Source organism: Eubalaena glacialis, chromosome X (assembly GCF_028564815.1).
Source record: "Eubalaena glacialis isolate mEubGla1 chromosome X, mEubGla1.1.hap2.+ XY, whole genome shotgun sequence".
In the NCBI taxonomy this organism is placed as follows: Eukaryota; Metazoa; Chordata; class Mammalia; order Artiodactyla; family Balaenidae; genus Eubalaena; species Eubalaena glacialis.
This window is the reverse complement of record NC_083736.1, coordinates 112918109-112930435: the sequence shown is the minus strand read 5'-3', so window position 1 is coordinate 112930435 and position 12327 is coordinate 112918109. Positions and strand designations below refer to the sequence as shown.

The window sequence follows — 12327 nt, the reverse complement described above, 5'->3', positions numbered from 1 at the left end:
TAAAGTTTACCTAAAGCATAAAATCCAGCTCTTGCAAGCTGCTCCTTGTTAACTGAGTATATCCACGTCCCAAATGTAATGATCCGTGCTTCGTAATCTGCCATGGCTGGATATCTTGGAGGATTTGTTGAATTTGGGAAATTCCTATCAGAACTCACGACATCAGATTCACTTTGAATATTAAAATTCCGGCCCAATACAAAGAAGCAATTAGGAAAGTGTCGCCTGTGTTCTGACCATGCACGATCACAAGGTTCCCAATTTTTCAGTTTCCCGCCACAACAAAAGCATTGTACTTGATCATCAATACCCGTGTAGTAGAGTCCAGCACTAGCTAACTCTCTTGGGGTTAAGTGGGCATAGTCTGGCCAGTTCTGAAATGACTTTAATCTAGCTTCTTCACTACACATGGCAGGGTTCCTTGGGTATATGGTGTCTGATAAATCTACAACCTGTCCAGTTCTCAAAAGATAGTCTGCATGAGTCTCAGATGGCCTTTCTAAAACAAAATGATTTCTGTTTCCCAGACAGTTTTCAGCTTTGTACTGACCATTTTGGACACCAGGATTTGTAGGCTGTGCAGCATTATTTTCGAAATAAAAGCCATTGATAAATCTGCAATTTGGGGATACTTTCCTGTGTCTTCCAACTGCTGAGTCTCCATACTGCCATCTATCTACTGCTGCATGACAACTAAAGCACCGCACGGTGTCTCCTTCACCAGTGTATAGAAAACCAGCTCGTGCTAGTGTTGATGCTGAAACAGGACTGCTACTTGGAAAATTAGCAAAAGTTTTTAATCTATTAAACTCTTCTACAAATTCTTCATCCTTACTGATGTCTGCAGGTACACAAGTTTTAGATCCTTCAAAACTGTTAAAAGTCATCTTCTCTTGAAAATAGGACTTGTCCACCTTTTCTAAAAAGAGAACATTACATTAGGAAATCCAAAAATGTCAAACACAAGCAATATACTTTTGATATTAGGAGTTAACAAATTACCCACTGATGACACAATCTTTAAGAAACATTCTAATTCTAAAAACTAGAATTCTACATTACCACATGATTCAGATTATAAAGTAAAAACTAGCATTTTTGTTTTCTCTTTTAGAGGAAAGTAATATTTAAGCAGGTAGATCAGAACTATTCATTTTTAAGTGCTTATTTTACATAAATATGAAAACTATGTGATGCAGAATATATTAAAATTATTAACCATGTAAAATCATTAATTAGGAAAAACACGAAAGAAGCATAAAATATGCAGATTCTTAAAGTCTATGCATAGTTGTTATAATGGATCATTGTATATTCAAGGCATCTAAGTTCAGTTTTTACAATTAAAAAAAAGAATGTTCAGAATATTCTTTATTGATTAGCAAAAGATAAGTTTTATTCACAATGTTGGTTCCAATGTATTCTTTAAGAGCATCAAATGTTTATGATTTTCACATACAAACAGAGTCCATTTTTGTTAGAATTGGATCATTTCAAATGTATATAATACTGCCCTCTAGAGGGTGGCTCAGGAAAAATACTAAGTACTTGTAGACCTTAACTGCAGTTACTTTTGCTATCAACTGCCCACGGTCAAGAAACAATCTATTCAAATGGAAGAGAAGTACTATTGCAGCCTCATTAGAGCTGCCAAATTACAGCTGTGTAATATTTAACCAAGATAAAATACTAAAAGGAACTGGTTGGATTATGAGAAGAGTGGCCAAGATAATTTATCCTCCAAACCTGAACTCTTTTGAAAGTGAAAAATGATGCTACTAATAATTACATTGGGACAAGAGGCACAAATCAGGGTTGCCCCAGGCAAACCTGGTTCTCTAGAACCTCACACTGTTCCTGACACTGTGTTCAGTACATGCTTGCCAAATGCAAAATGAAAGAATGGTCACAATGACTCTGTCTCTACTTCATATGTATAGTAACTGATTTCTTGGGAAGAATTAGCAGCTCTTTTGGCATTATGTTGGCACAATATGTCTTGGAACATCATCTCTCTTGGAGTTAATGTTCAACAAAAGGCTTCTGTCTTGCAGGCTGGCAATGGACTTCAGTCTTTCCTGGACCCAATTTACAATGGTATGAATTCATATACACCTCAAGAGCTGAGTTATATCTGCATACAACAATTTTTGGAAGACAGTCTCCATGATTTTTGATTATTGTTTCCCAGATGTCTGAAAACATTCCAACACTAGCTTCAAGACTCTTTGTTGAATCAGCATAAGCTAGATGACAAAAACCAAGGTTCAAAGAAACCAAGGCTGGCTGATAGGCTAATGAGATAAAATAGGGATATGTGTAAAGTCTTATATTCTGACTTTAAAAATCTGTGGTACAACTAAAGGAAGATGGAATCTTGGTTTGGAAAGAAGTCATGTGAAGGGAAACCTCCAGATTAAAGTCTTGGGATTTGAGTTAATTACAAACTTATCATGAGCCAACAATACACGGCAGCTAAAAAACTTGACGTAACTTCAGTCTGCATTAACGTCCAGGTGTGCAACATCCAGATTCAATTCTGCTACATACTGAGTATTATTTTTAATTCTGAACACATTTTAGAAGGGACATTAACAAAGTATAACGTCCATAGAGAGCACGCAGGATGATGAAAATGGTATCCTATGAAGAACAGTTGGAAGAGTCAAGTATTTATCTCAAAGGGAAAAGAAAATTGTAGGGAGAGGGGTGTAGAGGATAGAATAACTATCTAAAAGGCAGTCATGTAGAAAAGGGATCCAAATTCTGTTTAGCTTGAGGGCAGAATTAAAGTTAATGAATATAATTAAAGCCAGTAGATTTTAACCCAATACAAGGATGAACAGCTACAACAATCAATATCAGTATAAAATGGATTGGGTTGTCTTGTAGCTTATGAATTCCTCTCATCACTGGAAGGGACTTTGGCATGGACTAGGAGACAGGATTAAACATTTCCAAGTCTATAATTATGCTGAAGAATAAATGCTGAATATAATCTAAAACATATGAAAGTTACCTTCTCTGAGGTGGTTAAGTTTTGTTTCTCAGGTCAACCAAAATAGAAGTGTAAAATCAATGATCTATTCTCATTTCGTAATAGTGAATATTTTGCATGGTTCAAGTAGTCATCCCATTTCAGATAATATTAGGTAAAGCTCCATCATTCAACACTAGCAGGAGAATCTCTATTTGAAGCTTTCAAGTGGAGACCTCATCTTCCCAGGGGTTATTTCCATGCTAACAGTTTAGATTTCACTGTTTTGAAAAGCAGATATTTATTCAGAAGCACTCAACTGAAAACTACATATACATTATCAGAGTGTGAGCTTTTGGAGAAGGGTGAGAAAACAGAACTACCAGAAAGGTTAAAAGAGAGAAAACCGATTGACAAAAGACAGAAACCTTGGGACTGGAGGAAAGCGCCAAAAGAAAGGGATGGGAGATGATTAAAAAAAAAAAAGTATTTAAGTGAAATGCAGGTGGGGAAGATGATATTTAGAAAATAAGTATATGAGGGGCACAGGAATTGTGAATACAGAAGAAAATGAGGTATGAATAATGGAGAAGATTTTGGATGTGAAAAGGTCTGAGTGGAATAAAGTATGCTGAGGTAACTTAAGGCCTCGTTGTGAAAGCACATTCAGGCTTTGTACCGGGTAAGAAGAAAAGTAAGAAGGCACACAGAGAGAAAGATGTCCAAGAAAGCTTTGACATAAAGGGGCCAGACAGTCAGAATTCTTGAGGGAACAGTGGTTGGGAAAAATGGCACTCTGAAAGCCAACACTGGCATAAAAAGAATCAGCAAGCGGTGGTACACGTTTATATGAGGGGTATGGAAGATTTCAAGATGGTGAGATGTTGTGTTTAAAACATAATTATAATGATGACCCAAAACCTATGGGATGCAGCAAAAGCAGTTCTAAGAGGGAAGTTTATAATAATACAATCCTACCTCAAGAAACAAGAAACATCTCAAATAAACAACCTAACCTTACACCTAAAGCAATTAGAGAAAGAAGAACAAAAAACCCGCAAAGTTAGCAGAAGGAAAGAAATCATAAAGATCAGATCACAAATAAATGAAAAAGAAATGAAGGAAATAATAGCAAAGATCAATAAAAACTAAAAGCTGGTTCTTTGAGAAGATAAACAAAATTGATAAACCATTAGCCAGACTCATCAAGAAAAAAGGGAGAAGACTCAAATCAACAGAATTAGAAATGAAAAAGGAGAAGTAACAACTGACACTGCAGAAATACAAAGGATCATGAGAGACTACTACAAGCAACTATATGCCAATAAAATGGACAACCTGGAAGAAATGGACAAATTCTTAGAAAAGTACAACCTTCCAAGATTGAACCAGGAAGAAATAGAAAATATGAAGAGACCAATCACAAGCACTGAAATTGAAACTGTGGTTAAAAATCTTCCAACAAACAAAAGCCCAGGACCAGATGGCTTCACAGGTGAATTCTATCAAATATTTAGAGAAGAGCTAACACTTATCCTTCTCAAACTCTTCCAAACTATAGCAGAGGGAGGAACACTCCCAAACTCATTCTATGAGGCCACCATCACCCTGATACCAAAACCAGAAAAAGATGCCACAAAAAAGAAAACTACGGGCCAATATCACTCATGAACATAGATGCAAAAATCCTCAACAAAATACTAGCAAACAGAATCCAAGAGCACATTAAAAGGATCATACACTATGATCAAGTGGGGTTTATCCCAGGAATGCAAGGATTCTTCAATATACGAAAATCAATCAATGTGATACACCATATTAACAAGCTGAAGAATAAAAACCGTATGATCATCTCAATAGATGCAGAAAAAGCTTTCGACAAAGTTCAACACCCATTTATGATAAAAACACTCCAGAAAGTGGACATACAGGGAACCTACCTCAACATAATAAAGACCATATATGACAAACCCACAGCCAACATCATTCTCAATGGTGAAAAACTGAAACCATTTCCTCTAAGATCAAGAACAAGACAAGGTTGCCCACTCTCACCGCTACTATTCAACATAGTTTTGGAAGTTTTAGCCACAGCAATCAGAGAAGAAAAAGAAATAAAAGGAATCCAAATCAGAAAAGAAGAAGTAAAGCTGTCACTGTTTGCAGATGACATGACACTATACATAGAGAATCCTAAAGATGCTACCAGAAAACTACTAGAGGTAATCAATGAATTTGGTAAAGTAGCAGGATACAAAATGCAGAGAAATCTCTTGCATTCCTATACACTAACAATAAAAAATCTGAAAGAGAAAATAAGACACTGATGAAAGAAATTAAAGATGATACAAACAGATGGAGGGATATACCATGTTCTTGGATTGGAAGAATCAACACTGTGAAAATGACTATACTAACCAAAGCAATCTACAGATTCAATGCAATCCCTATCAAACTACCAATGGCAGTTTTCACATAACTAGAACAAAAATTTCACAATTTGTATGGAAACACAAAAGACCCCGAATAGCCAAAGCAATCTTGAGAAAGAAAAACAGAGCTGGAGGAATCAGGCTCCCTGACTTCAGACAATACCACAAAGCTACAGTAATCAAAACAGCATGGTACTGGCACAAAAACAGAAATATAGATCACTGGAACAGGATACAAAGCCCAGAGACAAACCCATGCACATTTCGCCACCTTATCTTTGACAACGGAGGCAAGAATATACAATGGCGAAGAGACAGCGTCTTCAATAAGTGGTGCTGGGAAAACTGCACAGCTACATGTAAAAGAATGAAATTAGAACACTTCCTAACACCATGAACAAAAATAAACTCAAAACGGATTAAAGACCTAAATGTAAGGCCAGACACTATAAATCTCTTAGAGGAAACCATAGGCAGAACACTCCATGACATAAATCACAGCAAGATCCTTTTTGACCCACTTCCTAGAGCAATGGAAATAAAAACAAAAAATAAACAAATGGGGGCTTCCCTGGTGGCACAGTGATTAAGAATCCGCCTGCCAATGCAGGGGACGGGGGTTCGAGCCCTGGTCCGGGAAGATCCCACATGCCGCAGAGCAACTAAGCCCGTGCACCACAACTACTGAGCCTGCGCTCTAGAGCCCGCGAGCCACAACTACTGGAGCCCACGTGCCACAACTACTGAAGCCTGCGTGCCTAGAGCCTGTGCTCTGCCACAAGAGAAGCCACTGCAATGAGAAGTCTGTGCACCACAATGAAGAGTAGCCCCCGCTCGCCGCAACTAGAGAAAGCCCACGTGCAGCAACAAAGACACAACGCAGCCAAAAATAAATAAATAAATAAATAAATAAATTTGTTTAAAAATAAACAAACAAATGGGACCTAATGAAACTTAAAAGCTTTTGCACAGCAAAGGAAACCATAAACAAGACAAAAAGACAACCCTCAGAATGGGAGAAAATATTTGCAAACGAAGCAACTGACAAAGGATTAATCTCCAAAATATACAACAGCTCATGCGGCTCAATATCAAAAAAACAAACAACCCAATCCAAAAATGGGCAGAAGACCTAAATAGACATTTCTCCAAAGATATACAGATTGCCAACAAACACATGAAAGGATGCTCAACATCACTAATCATTAGAGAAATGCAAATCAAAGCCACAACGAGGTACCACCTCACGCCGGTCAGAATGGCCATCATCAAAAAATCTACAAACAATAAATCATGGAAAGGGTGTGGAGAAAAGAGAACCCTCTTGCACTGTTGGTGGGAATGTAAAGTGATACAGCCACTATGGAGAACAGTATGGAGGTTCCTTAAAAAGCTAAAAATAGAACTGCCATATGACCCAGCAATCCCACTACTGGGCATATACCCTGAGAAAACCGTAATTCAAAAAGAGTCATGGACCACAACGTTCACTGCAGCACTATTTACAATAGCCAGGACATGGAAGCAACCTAAGTGTCCATCGACAGATGAATGGATAAAGAAGATGTGGCACATATATACAATGGAATATTACTCAGCCATAAAAAGAAACGAAATTGAGTTATTTGTAGTGAGGTGGATGGACCTAGAGTCTGTCATACAGAGTGATGTCAGAAGGAGAAAAACAAATACCGTATGCTAACACATACATATGGAATCTAAAAGAAAATGGTTCTGATGAACCTAGGGGCAGGACAGGAATAAAGACCCAGAGGTAGAGATTGGACCTGAGGACACGGGGAGGGGGAAGGGTAAGCTGGGACAAAGTGAAAGAGTAGCACTGACATATATACACTACCAAATGTAAAACAGATAGCTAGTGGGAAGCAGCTGCATAGTACAGGGAGATCAGCTCGTGCTTTGTGACCACCTAGAGGGGTGGGATAGGGAAGGTGGGAGGGAGACGCAAGAGGGAGGGGATATGGGGATATATGTATACATATAACCGATTCACTTTGTTATACAGCAGAAACTAATACAACATTGTAAAGCAATTATACTCCAATAAAGATGTTAAAAAAAAAAAGCAAAACACTCAGTTACAGGTAACTTGTTACAGCAGCTATAGGAAACTAACTCACGTTGTTTCTATTTCTTTTTGGTTAGACGCTGCCTAAATGTTGAGGATTTCTTTTAATTTCTCTAGTTACGTTCCTCTTTGGACAAGTGAGTATAATTTAACCAACTGGATTTCATCTAACATCTACATCTGTCAAGCAACTGGGACTGCTAACATATTACCAGTGCATGTTAGCCAAGTGACACCTATTTAAAATAGGACTCAAATTACTTTTATAGCATAACAAGTTGATTTTAAAATTTATGACTGTTTTAAAGCACAGAAAACTTTTTATTCTAAGAGGGAAAGATTTAAAAATTCCTGGGGAGGGGCTTCTCTGGTGGCGCAGTGGTTAAGAATCCGCCTGCCAATGCAGGGGACACGGGTTCGAGCCCTGGTCCGGGAAGATCCCACATGCCGCGGAGCAACTAAGCCCATGTGCCACAACTACTGAGCCTGCGCTCTAGAGCCTGTGAGCCACAACTACTGAAGCCCATGCACCTAGAGCCTGTGCTCCGCAACGAGAAGCCACCACAATGAGAAGCCCATGCACTGCAACGAAGAGTAGCCCCTCCTCTCCACAACTAGAGAAAGCCCGCGCGCAGCAACGAAGACCCAATGCAGCCAAAAATAAAATAAATTTTTAAAAAATGTTAAAAAAAAATGAAGGCTTAATAAGCTTCAAAGAAAAAAATAAAACATACATATACCTGTACATATACATACACACAGTATACGTGTGTGTGTGTGTGTGTGTATTTATTTAGCCTAGTCAGCTGGGTAAAGATAGCTATGGGCATGTGCCAAGGAGAGGAGACTGACTGCTTCTCTAGCAATAATGCGGGAATATGGGGAGTTGGAGGGGAGAAAAAAACACACAGAAAACCCACTTACCTGGTATTTGCACACAATACAAAAGTTTCTATTTCCCTCAGGTTTTTATTATTAAAGTTGTCAAATATATAGAACAAAGGTTATTTTAAATGTGAAAAGGATATAAAGTAGGATGTACATCTGACTGCAACTGTGTGAAAATATATACTCATGGACAAACCTGGAGGTAATTTTCAATATACGGGTAAAATATGTTAGTTAAGGTGACAGGATTATAGGTGACCTTTTTCTCCAAAATGTCTTTAATAATATTTTTACTTAAAGTCTCTCCGGTTAGCACCACTGGCCTGGGTCAGGAGCCTGGTCATGGGGAAGGCAGCCGAGAGCAAAGAGGTAGATGGGCTAGTTGCCCCCTCATCCTCCTCCACCAGGGTTTTGCAGTCACCAAAGCAGAGGGAGATAGGATGGAGTTGTGTCTCCACTTGCACCACAGACAGGCTGCCCCAGCCACCCTGTGGAGCTCAGCATTGAGACCCAAGCCACCTCTGCAGGTGCGTTTGGTGAGTTGCAGGCTTCTGGGCTGCAGCCCCTGCACTCAGCATGACTGCGGCTGCCAGGGCATCCTAGAGAAGAGCAGGTTTGGCACTGAATTTCATCAGTTTTTGATAGAAAGAGCAAAACTTGGACATTTTGAGGAGTTTTATGGATTACTGCAACATGTTCATAAGATACCTAATGTTGACATTTTATTAGGCTATACAGACATCCAGGGATACTTACTATCTATAAATAAAGATGATAATTATCACATAACTGCTTCAACAACCAACCTGCTGCTTAGGATTTTTACACAGAAAAAAAGGAAGAAGCAAACAGTGCCTTTGGTACAGACATGCTAATGAAGAAGGAAACTGTTTTAACCAATGTTCTGTCAACCACAGAAAAAAGCCAGATCTAGTAATTGGTATGCACCAAGACTTCAGATGTGTGTCTTCTATTACAGATGTTGACATTCCCCCAGAAACACACCATAGGATTAGTTCATCTTTACAAACACAACACTGAACATTCCCTACGGACTCTATAGCTGGGATGGTTTCATTCTAAGGGAGACACTACATGGCTTAGAGAAGGTCCCAGGGATCTTTTGTGTGTGTGTGTGTGCTATTTTTGTTTTTTTAATTTTTGACCATGCTGTGTGGCATGTGGGATCATAGTTCCCCGACCAGGGATTGAACCTGCATTGGAAGCACAGAGTCTTAACCTCTGGACGGCCAAGGAAGTCCCTTCCTCCCCCCACCCACCCCCCCGCCAGGGATCTTTATATCCTGGCTTATTCCAGGAGGTCTGGCTCGCAGCACAGGACTATACTGGCTGTTAATGATGAAGTGTTAGAAGTTAATGGTATAGAAGTTTCAGGGAAGAGCTTTGATCAAGTAATAGGATGACTGCAAACAGCTACAACCTCACCATAATAGAAGGCAAGTAAACAGGAGAATAACCTTAGGAACAGTAGGACTTCTGGCAGCTCTAGCCAATCTACTGATAATAGCTTTCTTGGCTATCCACAGCAGATTGAACCAAACATTGAGCCAAAGGATGAAGATGACATTATTACTGAAGACAGCGGTGTGCCACACTAGATTCCTAAAGCTGTTCCTACTATCAAAAGACTGGAAATGGTTAACCCAAATAGAACAAACTCAGTTTTGAGTCTGGACAGAATAGTTTTATTCCATCTAATTAAATGAGTTTAGCACCCCTAGCAAATGGTACAAATAGAATTTGAAACACATGTTCCAGATCAAAAACTCTTAGAAGACGGAACAATCATAACATCATGAAACCATCGTTTGAATGTTTTCTGAGTGAGGATGTCACAGGACTTGTAAATTTGGCTAGTTTAAGAACTTTTAAACCTCCGAGCCAATGACCTGGAATAGGCATGAGAACAATAATGTTGTAAGTTTAAAATGTTCTTAAAATAAATAGAAACAGAAAATAGATTAGTGGTTGCTTACAGCTGGGAGAGGAGGGGAATGGGGAATAACTGCAAATGGTTACCGACTGGGTTTCTTTTTGGAGTAATGAAAATATTCTAAATTAGATTGTAATGGTGGTTGTGCAACTCTGAATATACTAAAATCACTGAACTGTACACCTTAAAATTAATTTTATGGTATGTGAATTATATCTCAATAAAGCTGTTTAAATGCTTTTCAAATAGTAGTTTGGCAATTGTTAGTACAAACTTTGGTGGATCAAAGGTGATTTTAAGTCTAAAACAAAGGGAGCTCTGCTAATCAAATTATATGCTTTTGATATGGAAAACTAGATGCTACAGTACATTTTCAGAACTATGTGAGAGGACTAAATTATTTCTGTTTGAAGTGGTTAAATATTTAACCTGTTACAAAGATTCCAGTTAGTTTTTCCTTTAACCACATTCTTTAAATTTTAATGTGAAGTCTGATTCTCTTTTGGTACTCTGAGGACCTCAGTTCTTGTGTACCCCGTAGTTTATTTCTTAATGTTGTTCTTTTGTTGCTAATTGTTACAAATCATTTTCTGAAATGCATTATTTTCTAACTTCTAAGAAATCAAACCAATTGGCTGTTCTTAGGAGTTTCTTTCCACATTATGAAGCACTGAAGCTATGTTCCTAAATTATGAAATTCTGTGACAGTTTTTCACATTGATGTTTGTCCATCCTATAGATTATATATTTATAAAATAATTCCAAATAGGTATAACTTATGTTTTAAAATGCAGTTAATTTCATTGACTCTGGTAATATAGGAGACACTCTCCTTTAATTCTTATCCTCATTCCTAATCTCATTGGAAAGCATTCCTTTTGTTTTGGGTGTGTGTATCTATATATATGTTGGTAGGCTTTTGAACTTTTTAAATGTACATATGGTCCCCAACTTACAGTGGTCTGACTTATGATTTTTCCAGTTTATAATCGTGCGAAAGTGATACGCATTCAGTAGAAACCTTACTTCGAATTTTGATCTTTTCCTGGGCTAGCATAGTTTGATACTCTGTAGTGATGCTGGGCAGCACGGCGAGCCACAGCTACCAGTCAGCCCAGGAGATCATGAGGGTCAATAACTGATATACTCATAACTTTTCTGTACCTTACAACCATTCCATTTTTCACTTTCAGTACAGTATTTGATAAATTACATGAGACATTCCACACTTTATTATAAAATAGGCTTTGCGTTACATGATTTTGCCCAACTGTAAGCTAATGTAAGTGTTCTGAGCACACTTAAAGTAGGCTAGGCTAAGCTATGATGTTTGGTAGGTTAGGTGTATTAAATGAATCTTCAGCTTATGATACTTTCAACTTAGGATGGTTTTATTGGGATGTAACCTCATTGTAAGTTGAGGAAGATCTGTATTCAAGTAGTGCAAATTGTTCTGGATATAAAGTGCACTTAGACTAAAAGGTTTTTACACACAGGACAAACCTGTGCACTTTTTTGTGCAAAGATTTTGGATTTTCTTCAGTGGGATTATTCTGGGAACACTGCCTACACTTTAAGAGAAAGCTGTGGTATTTACCACTGACAAGTAAAGTTTATCTATATTATTTTCATTAGGCTATTTATTTCCCACACATCCACTTAGAACAAGTAAGTGTGAGGCTGCGAACTTTCATTCTTTACCTGATTTCTTTGGTATTTATCATTGTACAATGTGCATAAGCACTACAGTATGCATGTACATAGAAATTAAGAATATTATGAAGTTCCCTGTGGTTTATAGATAATTCCCCCCAAAATTATTAATTCATCTTATAATAGGGCTAGTATGGATGCCTTTGTAACAGTTGTGTGCTATTAAAACAATGAAGGATCAAATGATTCCCTTTTAAAGGATAGCTTCTCTAAATGGTTAAAAAAATATGAAGAAATAAATTCTTGATTAATTGAAAAAAAAAAAAAAACCTCT

General features: G+C 37.9%; 1 protein-coding gene and 1 pseudogene across 7 annotated transcripts in view; one reads left to right on the top strand and one right to left on the bottom strand.

The window, feature by feature from the left end:
- XIAP (X-linked inhibitor of apoptosis) overlaps positions 1-12327 on the bottom strand; it is a 40754-nt gene that overhangs the window by 16648 nt on the left and 11779 nt on the right. For 6 of the 7 annotated variants that reach the window (XM_061177883.1, XM_061177882.1, XM_061177880.1 and 3 more), the window contains one exon: positions 11-919. In XM_061177883.1, the coding sequence (XP_061033866.1) occupies positions 11-887 (877 nt within the window). In that variant the 5' untranslated portion in view covers positions 888-919. The remainder of the gene's footprint in view (positions 1-10; positions 920-12327) is intronic. The other variant, XM_061177884.1, reaches the window with a different exon arrangement.
- On the top strand, positions 8659-10206 carry LOC133081892 (partitioning defective 6 homolog beta-like; annotated as a pseudogene).